Source organism: Epargyreus clarus, unplaced genomic scaffold, assembly GCF_041222505.1.
Source record: "Epargyreus clarus isolate Ecla_fem2 unplaced genomic scaffold, WU_Ecla_fem_2.2 ptg000001l, whole genome shotgun sequence".
In the NCBI taxonomy this organism is placed as follows: Eukaryota; Metazoa; Arthropoda; class Insecta; order Lepidoptera; family Hesperiidae; genus Epargyreus; species Epargyreus clarus.
The window spans coordinates 13,442,030-13,468,476 of NW_027332209.1; the positions used below are offsets into that span (position 1 = coordinate 13,442,030).

Genomic DNA, 26,447 nt, shown 5'->3' on the forward strand with positions numbered 1-26,447 from the left:
GAGCTGCCAAATAATTTTTGAAGAATCGAAAGTGTTGTTTCTGTAAATTATTTCAGTGTGATTATCTGGAATCGGAGTATGAAACTGAATTTAAACGTTTCGTGCAATATCTATATTTAGACTGTGAATAATTTACATCTATGAGTAGTGGAACATACGTACAACAATCGATGTCTATAGGGTTTGTTTTCGTGTGTATATTGTCATCCAAAATGGCAGGAAAGACTATTGGATTGCGGGACATTAGTTGATGTGAATTATGAATTTGGATACAACATTGAGTGCGTGTAGGTGGCGAGTGAATTAAATGCGGAAATGTGGACATAGTGTGGACAATGGGTTCGCAGACACTCGAGATATTGCGCCAGGGTGTTTGGGCATCACTGACTGGAGGCTGGTTCTACGATCCCCATCAGAATTTGTTTTGCAACACCGTTCACCTGTACATCTGGCTGTTCCTGTTATGCCTGCCGTTTTCTATTTATCTGGTAAGCGGGTGATACGTGTGCGCGGAGCATGGTCATATTGTACAGAATCAGGTCACTTCATTGTAGGTTGTTGTTGTTGAATTGTCAGTGATCTGTGACTAACAATTTGTGGTCAATGCCCTCTGGTATTTTCCAAATAACTTGCGACGCTATTAGCATCTTCGTTTTATTTCATTAGAAACGTATTTGCGAAATAATGTTAGTTATTAATATTCAGTCAAGGTTTGCATGCATTCAAGGACTTTAGTAATGTGATGTTGACATGTGTGACAGTTGTTTATTGATTATAATCAATAGTTAATTTATTTCATCATAAATTATAATATTACATTTAATTACTTTGATTTTAGATTATATTATTAAAAATTAGAAACATCCAACTTTACACATATATCATATTGTAAATAAAAATAGTACTTATCAAAACCATCGTAGGTTTAAACAGCTGTATTAGATTTTCAAGTGTAATTAGAACCATTCCAGAATATAAGACCGTCCAACATAGTATTCCTGAGCAATAAGAAATCCATGGACTATCTCAACATCACTGTTGTATGTTGTTGTACGCTCAATACAGCATGTTGACGTGAAGATAATATCGAACCTTTGGAAGTTTAGAATAATTACATTGGAGGAAAGAACCTTCAAACTGATAGAAACATTTAAAATGTTTTACACATGTGCCACATTGTCCAATGCAACATTAATTCTCATGTAATTGGAAATTCCACTAGATGGAATCAGTCACGATGTAGGAAATGCATTCTTGCCTGCTCGACTGCATGATATTTGAAAGTACTTAAATCCTATATGATTATCTAAATTTACTCAATGTATGAAGCCACCTTCAAATAATTGCTTCACCCACATGGCTAAGCAGTCCCGAGGCCAGTAGTGGGGTGATATTGAGTATGTTTTAGATGAGTAATGAATCATAAGAATGTCTGGGAAAACATGAGATAAAATCTATTTTTGCAAGTCACTTACATTTTCCTGTTAGGCTACTTTATAGCATTTGTTGTCTTATGAATGTATATTACTTGTATCAATAAAATTGGTAAACCAAAATGAAGGGATTTCTAGTTATCTCCCACTCAATATCTATTATGAGTAAATAAGACACTTATATGAAAGCCAGTTTTTTGGATGGTAGGCATGTATTCTGGAATGCATTCTTCCTTGATACAATTTATGTTTATAACTGCTAGGCTTTCTTTCTGCCTTATAACAGTGTTAAGAGCTGCAGTATTTTAGTTTGAAGAGAGACACTGAAACAAAGAATTTCAACCTAATCCTCAGGGGTAGCAACTCATCTGTGGCCAACCTTAGTTACAACCCTAATTAAATAATAATTGTAGAGTAAATTAAAGTTACTACCTACTACTGCTATAATATAAAAAATATGTATCAGCCAAGTCAAGTAGTATAAAATAAGTATGTAATTTATATATATTGTCATGGCCATACAAGATGCTAGAAGGTTATGCTTATCTGTAACTGATTTTAAATAACATACATATTAATGGAAAAGGCTAACTTCGAAACAAGTGTAATTATGTGAATTATTAATTACAAAATACAATACATTTAAATGATTACTCAAGTATACACCTGGTGAAACTCTACTAAATAATTATATAAATACTAGCTGACCCGGCAAACCTTATGTTGCCAAATAAATAAAAAAATGTTAAGGGTGAACAACCCTTATCACTTGGGGGTAGCTGTTTCGGAGGATCGTGGTAACTAACATTGTGACACAAGAATTTTGTATATAAGATTATTATATCAAAAGATGGAGGTTTAAAGTCCATGTGAAATACCTCTCTTTAGGCAGTGGTAATAATACACATTCAAAAACATAATTAAATGTTTTAATATTATCCTCCTTTATTTAACGTTTTAATATTATTATCCTCAATATTACAGTATCCTAGCTGACCCGGCAAACGTTGTGTTATCATATAAATAAAAAAATGTTAAGGGTGAAGAACCCTTATCACTTAGGGATATGAAAAATAGATAGTAGCTGATTCTCAGACCAGTATGTCTGCATATTCAGTAGAATATGCATATAAAATTTGGTGATAATCGGTAAAGCCGTTTTACTCCTATATTATAAAAAAAGAATATGCTCATCTGCTTCATACTGTCATTGGTTGCCCAGTGGTTGGCATTGCTGTACAGTACAAGGACGTGACTGTTATCAGTGAAATGTGAATCATTCTAGATTCTTAGTTCATTAGTCAGTTCTGTTCCTGATATTGTCTCTATGCCAAATGCCATTTGCAATGCAATTTTATGAACAACGAATTTAATATATGTATGTGTCTGAAATTTGTTCATTTTTTTGTATGTTATTAATTATATGTTTTTTTGCTACTCTAAATAGCTTATCTTGGGTTATTTTAAAACAGTTTTATCTTAATTACTTTTATAATGCTAGATAATGAGCATTAGACAGGTATTTTTTTGTATGTATAAAGTACAAAATTCAAAAACTTTACATTAATTGCACTCTAGCCTATTATTTGTACTAATTAATTAATTACAATCACTAAATTATCTCTAAATACAATATTTTTAACTTGCCTGGCCAGAGATGGAACCTTCAACCTTTATCATTTCAGCAATGTAGTTCAAGATTCTTACAACATATTCAATGACATGCCTGCAAACCTAGAACTGCAATCCATTTTAATTGATACATTAAATGGTGCCACATTACGTGATATCTTAATTGACCATTGAGAATCAATAAAACAGTGTCGGTTACGACAAGTGTAATTTATATTGATTGTGGTCTGGTCTGGTTTTGTATTGTTTAGGAAAACCTCATCTTTATTTGTAAATTATATCTTATGTTCATATTTTAGACATTTGCAGAAATAAATGTATACAAATCATGTATAACATTTTTTTCTAAAAATAGGATATCTACTGCTTATTGTTATGGGCTTTATGGGAATACCACTGGGAAGTGGTTGAAATTCATATGAAATTGATATAAACTAAAAGGATAGTGTTCTTAACCATTTTAACTTAACACATCTTATAATTATATGATAATTAACTTACAAAATTGTAGGGATGAAATGCAAGATTTCTTTCATATATTTTTATTTACTATGCTGTCACTAGGATAATGGAAAAACACGTGTTAAAACAAATTGGAGATTATTCTCATATACTATAGTATTGTAGAGAAATCAATCACACAAATCTTCCCTTTCAGTACTTCCCACCAGCGAGTCTTGGGTGGCTCATCTACTGCGCTCTGGTCGCGCTGCTGTTCACCTGCCTGAAGCTGCTGAACCACGGCCTGCACCACATGTACGACACCAAGGAGTGCATCATCGTGCAGCCCAGCGACACAGGAAACACTAATGAGACCACTGTGTAAGTTGTTTATTATAATTAATGTATGACTGAGATGTTATACTTCATAGCAAACATTTCTGATGTAGGCATCTCAAAAGGAGACAGATTTGTACGAATGCGGGGAAAGCTAAAAGATGACAAACAAGGATACAAAGCATCTACCCGCTGTCCAATCAATCAATTCTGATTACGATAACAACAGGTCAAGATCACCATTGATTAGTACCAGAACTCTGTAATCTAATAGGTGACGAATTAGTGATCAATAAAACATAATTGATTGAATTTGAAAAATACCTGCTCATAAATAAAGTTCATGTTTCTAAATCGGTTTAAGCTGTCAGTCAGTCATAGAGTTTTATCATGTAGGTGATAGAATTTCAAGCTAATTATTTCTAAAAAATGTTATCTATTAAATAATTACGAATGTTATTGTCAATTATTTACTTATTTGCAGTCCAGAGGAAGGCATGGAGATGCAAATGCTAAGACTGGGCGGCGCGGCGGCGGCGACCAGCGACAACGACTCCGTTACTTCGCTGGAGTATCACAAGCCGAACAACAGTACGATAGGTAGCAGTTACCTATTTATCTTAGTACTAAATGTTGCTTAAATTTTATTAGAAACTAGTTTTTGCCCGCGGCTTCGCCCGCGTTTAAAAGAAAATAATATGACATACTAACATACATAAAACTTAAAATTCGTACCTTCATTGAAATACCAGTGGCGCCATCTGGCGAAAATTGGTCGTACCAACTCTGAAAAATTCGTGTGCTCATGGACAACAACTTTGCTACAGATCATCACTTGATCAAATGCAAAGTTTACGATTCAATGTTTACTAATATCGATTATAATAATCGATTTTTTTGGTCCAAAAGATCGATTCTCCGATTAATCGATCTTAGATCGTCATCCCTAGTTCTCGTGGGATTTCCGGGATAAAAACTATCCTATGTCCTTTCTCGGCTCTCAGACTATCTTTGTACAAAATTTCATTAAAATCGGTTCAGTGATTTAGGCGTGAAGAAAAGACAAACAGACAGACAGACAGACAGACAGACAGACAGACAGAGTTACTTTCGGATTTATAACATTGGTAAGGATGAGTAATTTTAATTCTTTAATTCTATATGGCCAAAATAAATCAATTAATTTTTATATTTTGTTTCAGACTTGAAAGTAGATGTACATCGAAAAAATAGTTCGGAGTCAAGTATGGAAGACAGTGCTATGTCTGCAAAGCAAGCGGAAGCAGTGGCCACCACTAAATCAGATCTGTGCGTGGCGCAACCCGCCGAAACACCGGGGCCTTCCAAAACCCGTCCAACGAATAGAAGCCGGTCTAAGTCGGGCCACAAGAGGGAGCATAGAACCAAAACCAGGCGAGGACACGGCAGAATTGACGAATTAATAGTCGAAGAAGTGCCTAGAAACCCAAGAGTAGATAGTAATATACCCATGCATATGTTGACTGATGAAGGTCCGTTCGCTAAAGTTAGCCGACGGTATCACGAGTGCCCCCACCGCCGCGGGTCAAGTAACAGGGATTTTTTTAAGGAATGGTTGTACTTTGATGGTAGTGAGGCGGCCGGGGAACCATATCAGTCAAAATTCGCTAGACAACTAAGCTCTGACTCGAGAGACAACTCCGAACCTAGTGTGGGACCTCCATCGCCCAAAAAACGGATAGCTCATAGGCGAAGATACACAAACTATCCCGACGAAAGCTGCACTAAGTCTGCTATGGCACTTGCCACAGCGCAGTCGTCTAATATGAGAAGAAATTCGAATTCTACGATGTCGACTATACAGTTGCCGCTACTTAATTCCACAGCGCAGTTGGTTTCTCACATGAGAAGGCATTCCAATAATGCGGACACGGGATTCTTCGCTAGCGTAGAATTAGGTGAATATATGATGGCGGAAACTCCAGCTGGTGATGCTGACAAGAAACAGGGTAAGAGTCCGGGCGTAAGGCGTATTAAAAGCGCCGCCTTAGAAATTGGTTGCCCACCTCCTAGTGTATCGAATTTATCCCCGCACCCAAATAGTGCGGAAACTATTGGCGGGCAAATGCTTAAGAATCCTAAAAGTGCAGTAATTCCTCCGCCAAGTAAGAGCTTAACTCGCGGCCCTCATTTGAACCTTTACCCAAAAAACGAATCGGGTGAAGGTTGTAGCTACCCGTATTTAACGTATGGCTCTGAAATCGTTTATCCCATAGCAGAAATTTCTGATGAAATGCAGACATCTCAAAAGGAAACAGACTTAGACTCCAGTGGAGAAAGCTACAGTGAGTATGAAGATGAGAAACAGTTTCGCGGTTTCGATTGGGACGCGGAGCATTCACCTGCTATGCGATCGAGCGATTCTGATTACGAAAATAACGGGTCGAGATCACCTTTACTAGACCGAGCTGCAGAAGTGCGCATAGTTCGCACAAAAAATCCCCATGAAGGCAAAAAGCACTGCTGCGAACGCCACGTGGGCACGAGGCATAATACAGATTGCCCAAATGAAAAATCAAAACATGTAAGACTGAAAAAGTTATCTAAAAATGATACACATTACGATGGAAAAAGGTCTGATAGGCAAATAAATCCCTGCGATTGTAAATATAATCCCAACGGCGACTATTTTGATAAAGCTAGCGCTAGTTCTAAAGATTTGCTTATAGAAAAATCTAGTTTAGAGTCAAATGATAATCCAGATTCTGAAAAGAAGGTAGAAGACAAAAAACCCGTAGAAAAGAAATTGTGGGACCACGATATATCTAATTCTAGCAGTAGCAGTGATACGAATTTAGAAAGGCCTCAGGATGATGGTAAATATGACAAAAACAATGCTCCGGAAACTGAAGAATCTCAGTTGACATGTGACAGCAAAAGTGCAGATGAGAAAAGTGTTTACAGCTTAGATTGGCTTTTCGAGGAAGCCCCACAAGCTAAAAGATCAGGGGCGTGTTACAAGGAGGACGAAGAAGAAGAATGTCTGGGTCCCGAAGAAGTCCTTCGTCAAAAACTCGCTAACGCCCTTGGAGAGTCTTCAACTAACGTTCCAAAAAACTTGGGCGCCATACCAAAGCAGATAAAAAACTTAGCGCGTTCACGAGCTTCGTCCCAGAAGGAGAACAAGAAGAGAGATTCTAGGAAGGAGAGAGATGAGAATCAAAATGAGGATCGGATTCTTATGGACGCTGTCGAAGCTCAAGCTGCTTTGGTACAAGGATTGGAGTGTTTATTTGCTGCGACCAACGCAAACACAGTCGTTATGCCACCACCAAATAGAGAGGAGAGACCGCGAAGTCATAGACAAAGTGTGCGTGGGGAAAGGGAAAATGCGCACAAAACCCGCAAACGTTCCATCGAGGAAGTAGCTCAAACGTCAACAAACACGTTACTACCAACCACTATGCCCTTGCTAGCAGCTTTCTTAAACTCGAGGGTCGATTTCATGCCTTGTTGTGCACTGGACAATGCACCACCGGAACTCGTACAGTACGTAGAAGAAGGACAGCGCCTAAGACCGCTAATGGACAGAAATCATAGGAACCGAGTTAGAAAAATTAAACGTTCAACACGCCAAAGGAATAATCCAGCCTTACAGAACAATCCCGAGAAGAAAGAGAAACCTTCGAACCCGGAAAGTGCTAGTAGTTCCAGCAATGTTCATTTCGCTACATCGTTTGAGGACACAACCGATGGTGCCATACATTGTTTTATGGATGAATATGGGAATTGGATGTCGTACACCTTTGACAAGAATAGTTCAGGGAGAGCTCAAGCTCAGCCGATCCCTTTGCCGGAAAAGGAAGACAGCAGTCGATGCAACAGGGTAAAGCCAGCTGACAACCCTGACAACTCTCAAGAAACCGCAGGAGAAGGTAGTTGCGGCTCACTGGAGTCCGAGGCTGGCAACAGCGAAAGTATAGCAAAGTCGAAACGAGGAGATAGCATAGATCAGAGTTCATCAAATCAAGGCAGTAATAATCCATTATTATCTAGTAACAATAATGTATCCACAGTAGTTCCTATAAACACTAACTCCTCGAATAAACGCTTCTACGTATTTGATGGTGGGACTGGGACTCACACGGATCAACCACGATCACCCGTTGCTTACGTCACTGACAGTTTATTAGAACAGATAGAAGCAGAAAGGCAATCCAGGATGGGCCTCCCCAGCATGCACATCAACATGTTAATGAATGAACAACTGGCGCAACAGCACCCACAACAACAGATGATAACAACGTCCCGTATACCGACGAGCCTGATGCCATCTATAGGCGAAGAATGTGTAGATATTAGAAATAAATTGTTTAAACTAATGGACAAAATAGAAAAAGCCAATCAGCCAAAACAGAAAAGCTACTACAAATTCAAATTATCGAAATATTTCGAAATCAAGGTCACGATGGACAGGCTAAAACTCATGGCACTTTTCGATAGAAATTTGACGTTCAAAGAGACCTTCATATCGATACTGCTGGCCGTGAGTGTTGCGGTGCTGGGCTCTATGGTCTTGAATTTGGGCTTTTATCGGGACATCTACGCTTTCTGGTTCTGCTTCATCATGGCTGGAAGTCAGTACTCTCTGTTGAAAAGCGTTCAACCAGATTCAGCGTCACCGGTGCATGGATTTAACAAGATGGTTGTTTTCTCCCGTCCTGTGTATTTTTGCATATGTTCAGCGATATTATGCATCGTCCACAGTCAGTTGGAGCAAATCACTCCGACTGATGATACTCACACGCGAAGCAGACGAAGCGTGGACGATAGTAAACCTCTAACAATATACGGGTTCGAGATGAATGAGTTAGATTTTTTATATGTTATCCAAGAGATCCTATCAAAGTTCCTATTATTTTTTCCTTTGGCGTTCAGTTTAGGATTATTTCCTCAAGTGAATACCTTTCTCATGTACTTATTAGAGCAAATTGATATGCATGTATTCGGTGGCAATGCAACGAGCAGCTTAAGCGCTGCCGTGTACTGTGTTGTGCGTTCCATAGCGGCAGTAGGAGCGTTGTACGGTTTCGCTTACAGCGGTTTGATTGAAGGGAAAAAATCGCAACACCAAAAACACAATATTCTGTTCTCCATATTCTGTGGGATGCTGGTGCCGATCGCGTATCACCTAAGCAGGAGCGCTAGCGACTACACATTGATTTGGAATTTAATAAAGAAGCATTTACTTCCACCAGACTTGTATGCCGTTCACCCTGAATGCGCGCCAGACATGGATAAGACTGATCCAAACACTCTCACGGAAGACAAGAAAAACAATTCTGAAAGTAATATTTCAAAGCAGAACTCCATCGGCAGTTCGGCGTCGAAGATAAACTTTAGCTCGGAGACGAATATTGCGAGGACACAGAAAAGATCTCAGACTTCAAGCGTTAGTTCCCTCAAAATGGATCCTCGTGGAGACACAATGAACTCGACGTCGTCTCTCAAAGCTGATGCGAACGAGAACGAAGACAAAAGCCGCGATTCCAATACGCTAAACTCTAATACGAATAAGGAAAGTGCTGATAAGACTGACGAAGACATGGAGGACCCTTTGCCAAAGAAGTTGCAAGCGACAGTAAACTCGAGGCTGAAGAATGATCTCATAGTATGCACGTTCCTCGGTCTGTTCGTGTTTGCGCTGCACTGCACTACTGTGTTCACGACGCTCAGACCGCAACTTAATACGGTAAGTCTTTATACTTTTTAATTATTTTATAGCTACAAAATATGCATACGGACCTCAGTTTAAAATTAATAATTAGTATACAAGTTTTGTACGATTCTAAGTCAGTTTTGAACATTATTTTTTTACGTAAGTTAAATATAAGAAGCAGGCAGGAATTGTGAAGTGATGCTGCTTGCTGTATTCTGGTTTAAAGAAATGTGAGTGATGGTCAAGTACACACGGCATTCTAACTTAGTCAGGATTAGTTACTCATTTGTGATCAATATTAAGTCGTATTTTTACAATTTTATTTATACGTGACACGTCAGTAGCCGGGAATGACCACAAATACCACCATATAGACTATGTGTACTTTTAGTACTTCAATTTCATTTGGAACGTGCAAACATACTTAATAAATCCTCCGATTTCTAATGGAAAACAACATGAACTCTGTAAATATTTCAAGAGTCTATCCAATATTGTTCAATAGATGAGCTTTTTGATTGAATGAGATCCCATCTGTCTCACGAAACTAAAAAATACAATGTAACGATCGCCGCCGACACACTAAAACCCTCTATCCACAGGCGCTGTTGATAATAGCGGGCATCCTGGGCTGGGTGCTCCACTACGTCATCCCGCAGCTCCGCAAGCAGCAGCCCTGGCTCTGCCTCGCGGGGCCCGTGCTCAAGCAACACGAACACGCGCAGTTCGAGGTCACAGAGCCGGCGAGGCTTATGTGCTTTGAAAAGGTACTTATTATCTTTATTGTTTAAACTTTTATTTATACTCCACTCAATAATTATTTTTTAGATGTTTTGGATTGACAAGGATAATGTTCCAACACAGATCAGGTTAGAAACAATGTAGTCAAAGAAATATTTTTAAATTGTGACTAAGTTTCACAATAAAATATGTGACTTCAATTTCCATCGTGGAACTAAGTCGTCTATTTAAGTTGTAAAAATATTGCTAGGTGAAAATCTGCATAATAATATCATGTGTTCGAACACCTGAAATTCGTGAAGGGTTCATACATTTCTTTTCTTCCCATTTATTCATATTTGTGTATATGTACAATTCTATATCATACGAGTCCCCTGATAGTCCCGTAATAACATCGGTTAGAACCTGTAAGTCTGCGGAGGGACGAAGTTCCATCCACATCAACTGGACCCATGGCGGTCCTCCACGGTTCGGTTTGAACGATCATTTTTGCCGCGCTATGACATGGGGCTGTTTAAGAGGGGTGCAAAAAGAGTTCTCCTCCGAAGCCGGCGATGCATTGGCGACTCCTCTGGTGTTGCAAATGTCCATAGGCGACGGTGCCTTTCCACCAGGTAGCCCGTCTGCCTTATCGTTAGGTATAAATATATTAAAAAAAAATCATGCCGAGTAGAACTTGTCAGCTTAAGTTTCTCTCTTCTTCCTCTTTTCCCTTCCTGTTTCGCTATTTCTTTCTTTTCTTTTGTCGCTTTCTCCTCTCTCTCTCACACCTCTCTTTATCTTTTCACCCCCAAACATTCATGTACTTTAACCTTATAACGCGCATTCTCCCCAGATATACGTGTACCTGTGTTTCCTGGAGCGCAACGTGCTGTACCCGGCGGTGGTGATCGCGGCCACCACGACGGACGCGCCCGCCATCGCCGGCAAGTACGGCGACACCGTCGGCGCGCTCGTCATATGCGTTTGTGCGCTTAAATGTTAGTGGGTTACTAAAGATTTCAAGATTTATTTCGAAGCAAAAACAGTTTAACAAATGATTTTGTCGTAAACTACTTTATTTTCGTCGCAGCAAAGATTTTTTGTAGATAGCCGTTTGTTCTTTGCTGCCGACGTTATACTCATAGCGTGATTACCGTGGCGTGAAGTTAGAACCCTTTGTGGTTCGACTCTGACCACCGCCACACCTATTTCTGCCTCATAACAGCAGTGTTAGGCGCTGCTGTGTTCTAGTTTGAAATTAGAACTACTAGCTATTAGAAAAGTAATAATTAAAATTTTATTCGGTTGAACTATGGTGACGCCGTTTAACATATTTCTTCAAAGTCTTATGATATAATTTTATGATGACAATAGATGTAATAATTAAACAAAATTAATCTTCCCTCAGGTCTAAGGAATGCCTACTCGGAACCAGATAGCCAATACTTGATAGTGGTGTTCGCGTTCTTGCTCTTCCAAAGGGACCTCGGCAGTCAGAAGGTCTCGGAGACTTTCCTCGTCGACTACTTCATTACTGCGATCATATTCAGCAAGGTGTATGAGTTTTTGCTCAAGGTGAGTTATATATATTTTTTAAGAATTTATTGTTTAGTGCTTGTTTACAGCATATATGTAAGAAACTTCCGTACAAAATATTCCTTCCAGACCCAGAGGGTCCAACTTTATTGTGTATCGGTCAATTAGAATAAGCTTCATTAAGGAAGTGGGCCAAAAGGAATTTATTATCACCAAAGCATTTTTTTTTATTTCTTTCTAAGGGTAAGGTGGAATAATACTGTCAATTTATCCGAACATTATGTGGATATTACTATTACTTATATTATGTCAAAACAATGTATAAAACCTGTGCATCCTCAGATCCAGTTCGTGGTGACGTACATAGCGCCGTGGCAGATCACGTGGGGCAGTGCGTTCCACGCGTTCGCGCAGCCGTTCTCGGTGCCGCACTCCGCCATGCTGTTCCTGCAGGCCGCCGTCTCCGCGCTGCTCTCCTCGCCGCTCACACCCGCGCTGGGTACGTTATATAATTATATCATCATATTGATATATCAGAGAAAGATAGTTTATTGAATTAATTGGGGCTTACTCTCCAAAAAACATTTACTTATGTCCACTAGTGACCTTGATATTAAGGGCGACCCGCTCGGCGGAGCGGTCACCATACCGGTCTGACGCGAAAAAGTTCTGGGTTCGATCTCCGCCAGACAGGTTGATTAGAATATGTTTGGATCTGGGTGTTTGTGTATTTGTTTTTGTGTGTGTACATGGTAACCACGACACGAATCATAGTGTGGGATTGAGTGTAGAAAGCAAAAAAAATATCATGTCCGGCGGATGTACAGAAGAACTTAAGACAGTCGTACCCCTCCCCTCACTTTTAAAAAATGTTAATTCATACAGTTAATTCGTACATTACTAAATAGCCTTGCCTAAATTTTAGTATTTACGTAATTAAGGACTTAATTTCTCCTCATAGGAAGAGTTTTTCATCAAATTCTTTAATAAAGCGTACATTTTATAAATTCTATATTACAGGCAGTGCAATATTCATGACGTCATACGTCCGTCCGGTGAAGTTTTGGGAGCGCGACTACAACACCAAGAGAGTTGACCAGAGCAATACGAGGCTTTCGTCACAACTGGAACGGAATTTAGGAGCAGGTAAATATTTAAACTTGGTTTACTAATTTTCTAGTATAGAGAAGGAACAGCGGGTACTAGTGGGACCCTTTGTTTTATGAAGTCATATATCATACACACACACACTACAACACTCAGATAGTGGAATAATATAGAGGGTCTATTTTTTTTTTTTTTCAAAATGAACTCGTTCGATTCCCGGGTAGGGAAAAAGTTATTTTAAAAAAGTAATGATGCAGTTTTAGTTTTTATCAAAATCGGCCTCGTAACTCCTTTCAGAATTTTTCGCTAATCCTTATAGTTTCGGATTTGGCCCTGAAGGCCCGTTTGAAAAATTCACCCTGTATAGATATTTATCTATACAGGGTATACTTGAAGTAATTTGACAGGTATTAACATTTGTTAATACCTGTCAAATTACTTCAAGTTGGGTTTCTAATGTTTATATCGCAAACACTCTTTTAATAACTATATGGAAGATTAATTCCTCTATTTTCTTTTATTATTTTGCAGATGACAATAACCTGAACTCTATATTCTACGAGCACCTGACGCGCTCGTTGCAACATTACCTCTGCGGGGATCTGATGTTGGGGCGGTGGGGCGCCGTGCAACAAGGGGACTGTTTCGGTGAGCATTCATATCGTCAGTTCATTCAATTCATTCATACATTCAGTGTTAATTCTTCGTCGATGTTTGTAATAATATGCACTATCATTTTTATTACCCGATTCTTATGGTGTATTTTTTGGGATTTTAAAACAACTTATTAAACGTGCTAACAAATTGTTGTATATCTATTAAAATTAGTTACTAAAATAAAATAAATAAAACATTTTTTTGAATGGTTTAGAAAATCTTACAATAAAAATTACTAAAACATAAATATAGGAATATTTCATCGTTGAGTCAATTTTCACTATTTTTTTTTTTATATTTTATGTTTTTACCGATTTTAGTACTAATAAGTTTTCTTATTTCCAGTATTAGCCTCAGATTACCTGAACTGCCTGGTCCATATAGTGGAGATGGGTAATGGATTGGTGTCCTTCCAACTTCGTGGGCTGGAGTTCAGAGGAACTTATTGTCAACAGAGGGAAGTAGAAGCTATATCTGAGGGCCCTGAAGAGAGTAGTGGTGAGTTTTATAAAAAGATTTAGCAGACTAAAATGTTATCTTGATATGAAACATCTATAGCCGCACGTAAAACCGATTTCTGGCGTGGCGACGCATGCCGTGCATATATACAGTCTATGTGCAGTAGTGTGTACAGTGTGGCGACGCGTCGCCATGCGCAAAATTAAGTAGTCACGATTTTAAATAAATTCGTAAATTTTTGTATTTAATGAAAATAAATGTTTATTCAATAAATAGTCATCGTTATCTGGAAAAAAATCGTAATATTTTATTTTATCATTATGACATATTTAGTTCCTATCACAATGTTCTTTTCTGCATATTACTTTTACAAAATAATGTCGATGTTTCACATCTGCCAGGCGTCCCGTGACGGCTCACATTTTTTTATAAAAAAAAAGAGTATTTTAATTTTAATCTACTGTTTATGAATCACTGGTAGACTAAAAGCTTAATTCGTTGGGTACAGTCTTATACGATACATTATTTTGGTGTTGTATAAAAACATATCAGAATTAACCGCGACCGCAGTGCTACCGTGACGTCACGTATGCGATGTAACGCACGTACAGCATTTCGAAGCGCTATCTCGATATGATGTCTCGCGGAACGTGCGCGCCGTCATCCCTGCGCTGTCATGGCGTCAGTATTAAACCCGCTCCACGTTCTCGAGAACGCGAGAAAGACCCGATTCGTATTGGCTCCACATTCTCATTTCTCGTACTTTTCTCGCGTTCTCGCGATAATGTGGAGCGGGCTTTACATCTGCGGTGTGACGTAAGTGCGTCGTCTCGCTGCACAGTATATCGTTGACGTAAGTGCATCTTCTTGCTGCACTGTATGTCAGTGATGTATTGGACGTCTCGTTGCGCCGTTATCCTGACGTCACTCTTGACGTCACGTGGTGTGTTGTGCCAGAGGGCGTGTGCGGCGGGCGGTGGTGGTGCGGCGGGCGGGTGCTGTCGCCGGGCGCGTGCTGGGCGCTCCGCTGGCTGGCGTGGCAGCTCGCCGCCGCCAGATACGTGCTCGAGGGGTACTCCGTGTCCGACAATAGCGCTGTCTCCATGCTGCAGATATTCGACTTTAGGAAGATGCTGCTAACTTACTATGTTAAGGTACACACACACACACTTCATTATAACTTGTTATACCTGTAAACTTAGTTAGATATATTGTCTAAATTCAGCGCTTGGCTATGAATTTGAATATAATCAAAGTACATGAAAAGAGATGCTTTCTATACTTGTAATGTCATATATTAAATTATAACATGTATGTGTTAGAGTGTCATGAAACCTGGTATTATACGAGTAAGATCTGTAGCGAATGGAATAGTAATAAAAGATGCATCGTATGGACAACACCCCTTTTATTTACTCAGTATCTTACAGTATATTACATTACAGACATAACTCTTGCCTGAATAAAATAGAAAACAATAGAATATATTGTAACGGTCTGAATTCACATAATTGCATTAGTAATTACTTCATAATTATGATAATTTAAAATTCCAGAGTATAATCTACTACACGATCCAATCAAACAAGCTAGAGGAGTGGCTGTCATCGCCAGCTATATCTGAAGCCCTCAAGCCCATGAACGAAAGGTCCTTCGTCGACCTGGACCCCATCTTCAACGTCAACCTGGATGAGGATTACGATTTTAGAGCATCTGGGATTACTAGGTAATTTGTTGTGTGTTTTAATAATTTAATTTAAAACCCAATATTTTCCACATTTTAGATAATATAAGACTAGGAATAGTAGTATAATAAAGTCACTATTTTTATTTTATTAACTTAGCACCTAAGTTTTAGCGGGGGGCGGAAGTGACGAGCGTCGCTAATACATAAGTTTTAGCGGTGGCGGAAGTGACGCGTACCGTTAACACATAAGTTTTAGCGAGTCACGGAAGTGACGCGTGCTGCTTATACTAAAGTTTTAGAGGGCGACGGAAGTGATGCACGCAGCCACGCCTCTGCTGCCGCGCGTGCGTGCGTGGCGTATGCTTCTAACACAGTTGATGACGTATTATGTGGTTGTTGCATAGGTCCCGGTTCTGCGCGACGTACCAGGAGTGGATAGCGCACTGCGGCGCTCGTCGCGGCGGCGGCTGGCGGCGGCGGGCGGCTGCTAGGGACGCGCCGCTCGTGACGCTGTGCTTCGCGCTCAGCCTGCTCGGCCGCCGCGCGCTCGCCGCCGCGCAGCACATCTCCGCCTCCAGGTGAGCGCACATGCTCACACGTAACATGTATGTACACGTGTCCGCGTGTACACACACGTAAACAACAAGCCCGCGCATATGGACCTGCACACAAAGTAAGAATCAGAAACGCATTCGCAGAGAGGAGGCGGGCACACATATACGCTCAAATACATGCAAACACGCATACACACATACACACACACACATACACACACACACACACACACACACACACAATATTATCAATCAATATTTTTTCCTATAAATTTTCGTACATTAAACAAAATAAAAAAAAATACTGTATATTTTTTCAGTTGTTTGTTGTTTCAGTCATACGAAAACGAATACTCATTACGGGCTGTTACAAAACGTGATGTAGTAAAACACCTTTAAACATTACATTAACACACTGTGTGTTCACCAACTAAACTAAGCTTCGTACAATCCGCAGCGTGGAGTTCTTCCTGTACGGGCTGCACTCGCTGTTCAAGGGCGACTTCCGCATCACGTGCGCGCGCGACGAGTGGGTGTTCAGCGATGTGTCGCTGCTGCACTCCGTACTCGCGCCCGCTATACGGATGGCGCTTAAACTGCATCAGGTATTCGTTTATTGTACATACATTAATAGTAAGTTTTATCTATAGTTAAGTATTTTAGGTAAACATAGCTTGTTTAAAAAATAATAATGCATAGATCAATAGCCGCTTCCAGTATCAGTAGATCACAAACAAAATTATGTTAAAAATTGATTTAAAAATGGTTAAAATTAGTATGCCAACTGCTTTCTTTTTTAATTTCCGTCTTTTTTATTTATCTGTGCTGGGAGAATAGATGACCTTGAATGTCATCTTACAACACTATCGATATACACATTTTATCGATATTGACAGTAATTACTAACACCTACACTTAGGAGATCGCTCCAACATATCTAAGTCGCGGTTACACGTGCCAGCTGAGACTGGCGTTTGGTAAGTAACCGTCCAGTCGCGAGAACATTGTGATAACATGTCGGTTCCCGCAGGACCACTTCATGTTCCCGGAGGAGTACTGCAGCAGCGCGGCGCTGTACGCGGCGATCGCGTCGCACGCGGCGCGCCTCGTCATCTGCCACGAGGCCGCGCCCGCCTGGCGGTACAACGTGCTGCGCGGCGCTCCGCACCTCCTCGCGCTCAGGTACACGCCCTTGGAGGCTGGTAGACTGGCGACCTCCGACCATCAGGAGGCCGACCGTCCGCTCGGTAACGACGCATAAGTACCGATTACCGAATCACCCACTTAACAGTGGGATGATATATTTTTTATATTTTTTCATTATTCTATAATGTTTTTAATAACATTATATTTTTATGAATAAATATCAAGAACCCGAGGGGTATTTACCAACCGAGAATCTGCCCGGGCAAAGAAGGGATCCTCGAGACCCTAAAATCCATACTCACCGCCCTTATGTTAACATTGCCTTAACATATGAAAGTCCCGGAGAGTATGACGTCCCACTTGATGATGATCCGCAGTCACACCTACTGAAGATGGTAGAGCCCTTTGGGGGCACCACCGACATACCTATTGAAGGTGGTAGAGCCCTCGTGGCACCACCACCACACACATTTCTGCTTAACAACAGTTTTAAGCGCTGCTGTGTTCTGGTTTGAAGGAGTAAGGGAGACTTACTTTCCTGAGGCGTTCCGGCTTAGTCATCGGCGGTAGCGGCGTATCTGCCTCAGCAGAGAATCTAATCTTATCTGGGATTGTTACGTAGAATACGCATGAAGGTATCACTTCTGTTATAATGTCATACGCACTTACAAAGACTGCAGGGAATTGAAAGTGTGTTGTATAAAAAACTGTAATTGCAAGTCCAATTTAAAAAAAAAAAAAAACATCTTGTGTTGCTTACAAAGGTTAAATTCTAGGAAATAATGATGAATAACAAACTAAAAGAAAAGGTAAATTTTAAGAAAATTCAATTTTTATAGTCACATGCAATCTCGTAATCAAAGTTTCGTCTTCCAGGCACGTAATGGACGAAGGCAACGACGACTACAAGATAATAATGCTGAACAAGCGCCACCTAGGGTTCCGCGTGATCAAGTTGAACCGCGAGTGTGTGCGCGGGCTGTGGGCCGGCCAGCAGCAGGAGCTGGTCTACCTGAGGAACAGGAACCCGGAGAGGGGGTCCATACAGAACGCTAAACAGGTGAGATGCTATAAATATGATGTTTAATATCGGAATAGAAGTAGATAATACTGATTGACTGAAAGGTAAAATTTCTATGAAATATAAAAATGTATGAAATTTCTGTTCGGTCCTTCGAGCCGGACACCTTTTAATATGAATCCAAACCATTTCCCGCAGGCACTTCGGAACATAATAAACTCGTCGTGCGACCAACCCATCGGCTACCCGATCTACGTGTCCCCGCTGACGACATCATACGCCGACACCTCGCCGCAACTGTGTTCGCTGCTCGGCGGCCCCGTCACCATACCGGCCATCAAGCGCCAGCTCGCGGCGCTGTGGGGACGGTAGGTGTCGCCAGTGTTCGCGTGACGGTGTGTCGCCGTCCGGCGGGCCCGTCACCATACCGGCCATCAAGCGCCAGCTCGCGGCGCTGTGGGGACGGTAGGTGTCGCCAGTGTTCGCGTGACGGTGTGTCGCCGTCCGGCGGGCCCGTCACCATCCCGGCCATCAAGCGCCAGCTCGCGACGCTGTGGGGACGGTGGGTGTCGCCAGTGTTCGCGTGACGGCGTGCTCGCCGCTCGGCGGGCGTTAGTATTCGTTCAGTAAGACCAATACAAATTCGGTATGTATGTACGTCTCTATACACGTCAGGTGCATGTGTCTGCGTATCGCAACATTCGTCGTGTATATGCAACTTGTAAGTATTATGTAACCGTATGTATCTCGAGTATAATGTATAAGATTTGGTATGTTCGTACGTGTATACACACTAGCTTGTATATGAGCGTGTGTATGCGTGTCGCAACATCCGCGTGTATATGAAACTTGTGCGATGACGTATTAATATAACCGTGTGCCCCGCAGCATCCGGCGGCGGTGCGGCGAGGGCTGCTCGAGCGGCGGCGCGTGCGACGCGGCGGCGGCGGAGGCGGGCCGCGCGGCGCCGCGCCCGCCGCCCGCCGCGCGCGCCTCGCTCGCCTCGCACCCCTCGCTCTGTGAGACCAACACCTTAACACTACTACGCACACTTGTACAACAGTCACATTAAAGGCTCGGCCAAACAGAACGCGTATTTTAGCGCCGCGCTAGGCGTCAACGCTAGAACGAAATCCTGACGTCGCGCTCTAGCGCCGAGTTGTGTTGTATGGGGTTACTAATGAGCGGTCACACAGAGCGCGTACGCGTATAGCGTCAGGATTTACTTTTAGCGCTAACGTCCTAGCGCGGCGTTATACGCGCTTTGTGTGGCCAGGTCTTAACACTTACGCTTAAGTAACACGCGTCAGTACTCTGTGCGCCTACTCACTCCTACGTAAAGACGTAGCAGGTGGGCAAGAGAAAGTGCACCTCAGACAATATTTTAGTTTGACCGCTCGTTGCTAGTATTGTTTGGGGCACTGGTATTTACAGCAATTGAGAAGTGGTTAACACTGACTATTTAATAACTTATGTATCCAAACAGAATTCTAACTGACATGTAAGCAACAGGCTGTTAAGATTTTTTTCAATTGAAATTATATATTTGCAACATTTTGGTCGCTGAAACAACAATGCTTAAGCAGCAGCGGCTTAGCAACTACCCAATGGATCGAATACATAACCGAAAAAAAATAAATTGTAGTTTAACACACAGACAGACTAAAATAATTCATTGAGCAATACATATCGAGATGTTTAACAATTATCGTGTTGCCAAATAAGCATACATCACTTACATTAACCTACATAAAAATATGTATAAATAATAATGCAATGTGTTTCCAGCGGGTACGCGGGGTAGCCTGGCCAGTGCGGGCAAGCCAACGTCGTCCACACTGGCGTCACTAGCCGGCCTACTGCGCGAACACTCGCATGAGCGCACACAGGAGGAGCCTGGTAACGTAACCTTGTATATTTTGTACATTTGTATAGCGTTTTTTGAGTAGCTTGTAGTCCACCTGATTGGTCACCGACGACTTTGGATATGTGTTATCAATCTTAAATAGGATGGTTTATAGGTTTTGTCTGAGGTCAGTCATGAATATGTATTATTGCTTCCGAGGACTAAGATGGAATTCCTCATATAATTCTGTCTATAAATCTCTTTAAACCAGGAAACCCCTGCTAAATGTAACTATTATAAGTCTCCATAATTGAACTTTGAAGTAGACACTTCCTATTTTCTAAAACAAAGAACTTTGGAATGTAACATTGTGTCCTACGTAATACCTATACACACACTTATTCAGACATGTACTATAACAATAATATACACATTCCAGCGTACGTGAACGTGAGCGTGCCGGACAGCACGGAGGCGCGGCGCCGCAGCGAGGAGCGCGGCGGCCGCCGGGAGAGGAACATGCGCGCGCGCAGCCAGGTGATATATCGTTATCATTATACGTTGTGTAAATCAATATGCTCTCAAAATGGCCTCATAATGCTGGGATCTGTGGTCTTATCACTAGAAAATAATTATTTTATTAAATTGATATAAATCTGTTTCTGTTTTTAAGGGTTCCGCACCCAAAAGGTTAAAAACGGAACCCTGTTATTAAGCCTCTGCTATCTGTTTATCTATCACAGGGTCCTATATCCTGAACTGTAATATTAGACAATTAAATTTTTAACAACACATACAACATAACAAATACTAAAAATAAAAATAGCTTGAAAATAAAAAAGAGCTACGAAACCACAAAATTTCGGAGCTTTCCGCTTTAGGTATTATTTTGCTTTATCTATTAAACGTAGTAGGAAGATTTACAATTAATTTTATGGCTGGTATAATAACAAATATAAAAAAATGGAGGTATGGAACCCTCTGTGCGAGTTCGACTTGCATTTAACCAATTATTTTTGTATTTTGGTTGTATCTATCTGTGTATGTATGTAACGAAATCTTCGAACTCAATTTTCACCCAGTTTGAACGATCAGATTAATTTAAAATTTTGAACAATTATCAAGAACCGATGACAATACATGATTTTAATAATTTTATCCTATTCTCCACATCAGGATCGTTAGGAATCAGGATTAACGACTTCCGTTGTCCTATTTTTGGGTGGTGTTTAGTTTTTAAACACTAATAATTTACTTGTATGTACGTGTAATACGTGTTTAATAAGCCATCCTCCCAGCAGCCGGGCAGCCGGGTGCGCGTGCGTCGCGAGCGCGCGCTGCCCGCGTCGTTCCGGCTGCTGGCCGCCAGCGGCACGCTGCGGCTGCGCGCCGACGACCTCGACCACGCGCACCACCCGCAACACGCCGCCGATGAGCCGCAGGTGCGATTCTGTTGTGGAACTTGCTGTTTTTTTGCTAAATACGATTGTGTCTTGGGGCTCGTTGGACGGAGAATTTGAAAAGAGTTTGCACGTCACGCGGAAACGTCAGAATGTATTTTGGTTTATAAATAATAATAATATGATTTATTGCCCAAACAATTAATTTACACACAATATTAAGTCACAAAGATACAAAGCATAACATACAAAATAATGACCAACAAAAGCAAAATCCCTTAAACGAGTGAATAATGCAGCCCATAATCATTTATATTCGATGCAATGCATTTAACAACTAGTAGTCTGGCATACATATGAATTAAATATTACTGTAAGACTGAAAATATATTCTGTTTAGGAAACAAACAAATGTGACGTTTGAACCTAAACACGCAAACGATCATATCAATATATCGGCAAATTTTCATGGCCTTTACTACTGCTAGTAAGACATAATAAATAAACGCAATAGTTTAACAATAATATATTTGCGTATGTGCCTAATACACGAGATTAATTCTTTGTAAGGGCTCGTACACAAAACTGCGATGCGACGCGATGCGAATTCGCAACGCGACACAAATTGCTGCGATGCGTTTGCGTGCGGCAAGATATCTCCCAGGGTGACCATTCGTTCGACCTAACCTAGCCCATATTAAAATTACACCTGTAATGAATGTTATCATTATTAATTATGTTGTTAATTTCACAGGGCTCTAATAGCAACATAATGGAGTGCGGTTGGGTTGATCGGCCGAGACGAGCAGCCAGTGCTAAGGTAAAATTATTTTGCAAAGTTAAATCAAATCATATTTATACTTTTTAAATGTTTTACACATTAACTAATACAATAATAAATCAATACTAAAAGTATTATGTTTACTACTATTCATTATTGTTTTTTCGATTTAATCGATTTTTCGTTCTTTGTACGAGCCACTGCACGTACACGTGATGCCAATAATGCGTATTGGCAATTTTTCGTATGTAAGTGCACACATATAGACATTTCATGCACATTCCCATAATTTCACATTCCCAATAATATATTGTTTTTTGGGTATTAGGTATATAATTGGTATTATTTAATTAAAATACGCCAATACTTTAATTTTATATTGGTATTGGTATAAATGAACAGGCAGAATACCTTTTTAATCAGTGACATGTCCTTATTGGTGTGTAACTGTTACTAGTATCCGATAGTCGTTACTAGTATCGTTCGGTAACCGTCGGTGACGTGTCGTGCGGTGTCGTGTCGTGCAGGTGGGGCGCGCGGCGGCGTCGGGCGGCTCGTCGCTGGAGGAGCTCGCGGCGGCGGACGTGTCGCTGCCCGACTGCCGGATCATCGCCAACCGGAACGCCAGGCAAGACGCGCTCTTCAAGAGGTACACCGCCACAAGCACACACACACAGGCACACACACACACACACACACATACGCGCGCCCACACACACACGCGCGCACACTAACATGCAGACACGCGCATAAACACACACACAGACACATACAGAGAGACATACACACAGAGAGAGACATAAAGACACGCACAGAGACATACACACACATATATATGTACTTACATGTTACACTTGCATTAATGGTTGTAACGATAAATGGACTTACTTTGACTATGTACTTGGATATATGATGCTAATAACTTTGTAATATAGACACGCTCTTACATAAAAACACAGAAAAAGAAACAAATAAATGCCAAAACGGGCATAAAAAACCAATATGCAAAAGGTAGGGAGTGAAAATATTCAATAATAACAAGTATATGAACACTGAACATGTTTTTTGCACATTTCATAATATTCGTCACTCTTATCACTTCACACAGCTATTCTTCTTATACTTCTTTATATACTATATTTTTTTTAAAAGGAATTATTTTTTAAATTATGTTTTTAACGAGCAAAAAATTAATCATGCCATGATTCAAAATCATGCAATCACTTTTTTCTTTGTTTTGAGTATTACAATCTTTAAGTTATATTATGCTTTTTCATGCATGCTTCACTTATATGTAAAGTTTTACATATCATGCTCAATGTACTGAACTATTCGCAGATACTTCCTACACGAGGGCACATCAAAGGATCTTTCTAAACTGAGCAAGGAGATCCGCCACGAACGCGAGAGTTACCGTGAGCTCACCGGTCGTTACATCGAAAAACCAGAGGCAATACCGCTGAAGGAAACACACTATGCCGATCCGAACAAGGAAGCACCCAAGAAGGAACCGAAAAAAGATCCGAATAAGCCCAAGGAAGTGAAAACTAAGATCAAAAGGTCGGATTCTGCGCGTAGTGAGATGAAAATGAACGTTAGTGTTGGGAGCAAGGTGTTGATAGTGGAGCCGCTTGGCGTGTACGATTGTATCAATCTCGGGCGGAGGATAGATGTGCAGTGGCCGTCGGAGTACCAGAGGGAGAGGGGTGGGAGGAACTTCTGGGGTAGCTGGGTGCCCATGGCCGGGATGGATGGATTGGTAAGTTTAATTTATCTATTTGTAATACCCAATGCAAAAAGGGTGATAGTTGATTTAATGTTTTGAACTGTGTGTCTGTCTGAGGTAGCTCCTAAAAATTTAGATCATTTTTTTTAGCTGGCTTGGTCGAGAGTATTCTTGACATCCTTCGCTTAACGTTAAAGCGGTTTTAGGCCAAAGTCGCCCAAACAAAGTGCGAATCGGTAGACGTGCGTTTCGTCAAGATTTATCCGGTATCCCTTCGCTGTTGTAGCAAGTGACAATTTATTTGAAATAAATACATAACTTTGAAAAATCAGAGGTGCATGTCAGAGACACGAATCTTGGACCATTCTTGATAGGGAGATTATCAACTGCTAGCTTATATCTATGCGCTGCTCTACTATGCTTTTATACTTTGCTATAATGAGCGTCGTGGTACCCAGGTGGTGCACAAGTGGACGCCGAACCACCGCGAGCCGCTGCTGCGCTCGCACGTGGACAAGAGCATCCTGCTGCTGCAGATCGAGGACAAGTTCGTGCCCGTCGCCGAGCACTGCGTACACGACCTCGGCGACGAGGTCTGAGCCCCGCCCTGACCAGGTGCGTAGCAACTGGAGATTTGTGGTGGTGAACCCTTCGAAGGTCGTAGAACTCTCAGTGGCGTGGTGCCACTGAGCCACCTTAATTTCTGCCTAATAGTAGCAGTGTTAAGCGCTGCTGCTACTGTGGCCTGGTAAGGGAGACATACGTTTCGAGGCATTCCAGCTCAGTCCTCTAAGATAGTGGCGCATTTGTAGTCGGCTTCGGGTAGGAATATGATCTTATCTGGGGTTGATTGAAGTCGATGTACTGTCGATTTTATTAATATCGATATTGCGGATGTAAGGTGACGACCCTTACCGTGCTGCTTCAAGTGCCGCGAACCTCTCTCGGTGGCCGCCTCACCGTCAATCCGACCACGACCTCTCTCCTTAAACCCCCCCATCCCTCGTTAATTGGTGAACCGGTGATACAATACGACTACTATATAGAAAATGTTAAATAACTTGCATATTTCTCATATTATTATCACTATTGTAATTTCCAAATACTGTTATTCATTGAATCGTCATTTAAAGGTACCGCACAGGTTGACTTGGAACCCTATTTAGAGTTTTTTACAGATGTTCATAGGCGGCAGTTCTATGAAGCAGTTGTATGTTCTAAGAAGAATACATGAAACTTTGGTATAGAGTCTTAAAACTTATTTGTGTTATTCCACAGAATGCTGGATTCCCTTCTAGACGCCGCATAATGACATATGGACTGCTTCAAACAGGGACTATCTACCTAGAAGGATACCTATACTGCATTTCACATTATTCGGACTTGATCTGCACAGCGATGGTTTGGGACGGCACGGTATGGTTCAGAATAATGTGGGAATCGGCCACTACTTTGCCCTCAGGAGAGCTTGCATAATTTACATTTTATAAATTGTAGTTAAACAATTGACATGAGACATGAGATTAGTGCAGTTAACCTAAGAATGTGTCAAATCCTGCTAGAATTCTTTGATTTTCATTCTATGAATTTTCGAGAAATTCTAGTGGTGAATTCGACACACATCCATAGCTTAGCTACCTCGTACACCTCAACTGGAAAAGCACACTAATGGTATAGTGATTTTAAAATCCAATATTGATGTAGATAATAAAACTAATCTCTCATTATTATTATCACATTTAAAACGAGTCAGAATTAAACATTTCAAAAAAATTCCCACTCACCCGCCATCCTGGTAAAAATCGTGGTCGATCGCTCACTGATATCATGAAAATCTGAAAATTCTCGAAATCTGTATCATTAAAAAACTTAAACCTTTATGGATTGCATTTGATATTACCGAAATACCATGTCGACATCATTTTTATTCTACTAAAATGCATCAACGGTGCAGTAATTTTTTACAAGGACAGGATTATCTTAATTAATAATGTTAGTTAGTCAAATTTATCTTATAAAATAGCGAAATACACAAATGTCTATGTTATTCGTTAATGTGTAATATCTCTGTCATAACTTACCATATCATGTTTTAAGGCAAAATGTATGTGTAATAGCTTTTGTTGTTGTTGTAGTACGTCACAAGAATTTTCTTTCCAAAATTGTAATTAAAATGAATGTTTGCGTAGTTGTATCAACAACAATATTTCTATGTTTAAAATAAGCTATTTTCTCAATTGGTTAATTCATTTTTAAATATATGT

At 40.7% G+C, this 26,447-nt stretch overlaps 1 protein-coding gene across 2 annotated transcripts; it reads left to right on the forward strand.

Annotated features, from left to right (window-relative positions):
• The first annotated feature begins 3 nt into the window (after positions 1-3).
• Positions 4-25,605, forward strand: pcx (pecanex). Of its 2 annotated transcripts, none has more exons than XM_073089375.1 (27): positions 4-488; positions 3,724-3,887; positions 4,327-4,442; positions 5,045-9,573; positions 10,143-10,307; positions 11,117-11,261; positions 11,672-11,838; positions 12,142-12,298; positions 12,820-12,945; positions 13,438-13,554; positions 13,909-14,061; positions 14,980-15,176; positions 15,579-15,748; positions 16,114-16,287; positions 16,721-16,868; positions 17,294-17,445; positions 18,286-18,469; positions 18,629-18,798; positions 19,319-19,449; positions 20,219-20,329; positions 20,716-20,813; positions 21,578-21,718; positions 22,431-22,496; positions 22,985-23,106; positions 23,796-24,216; positions 24,642-24,798; positions 25,462-25,605. In XM_073089375.1, exons 1-26 carry the CDS (start codon positions 336-338, stop codon positions 24,780-24,782), a joined length of 8,418 nt encoding a protein of 2,805 aa, XP_072945476.1. In that variant the 5' UTR covers positions 4-335; the 3' UTR covers positions 24,783-24,798; positions 25,462-25,605. The 2 variants fall into 2 exon arrangements, with proteins under 2 accessions (XP_072945476.1, XP_072945543.1); XM_073089442.1 differs by having other exon boundaries at positions 22,985-23,085.
• The last annotated feature ends 842 nt before the right edge of the window (positions 25,606-26,447 follow it).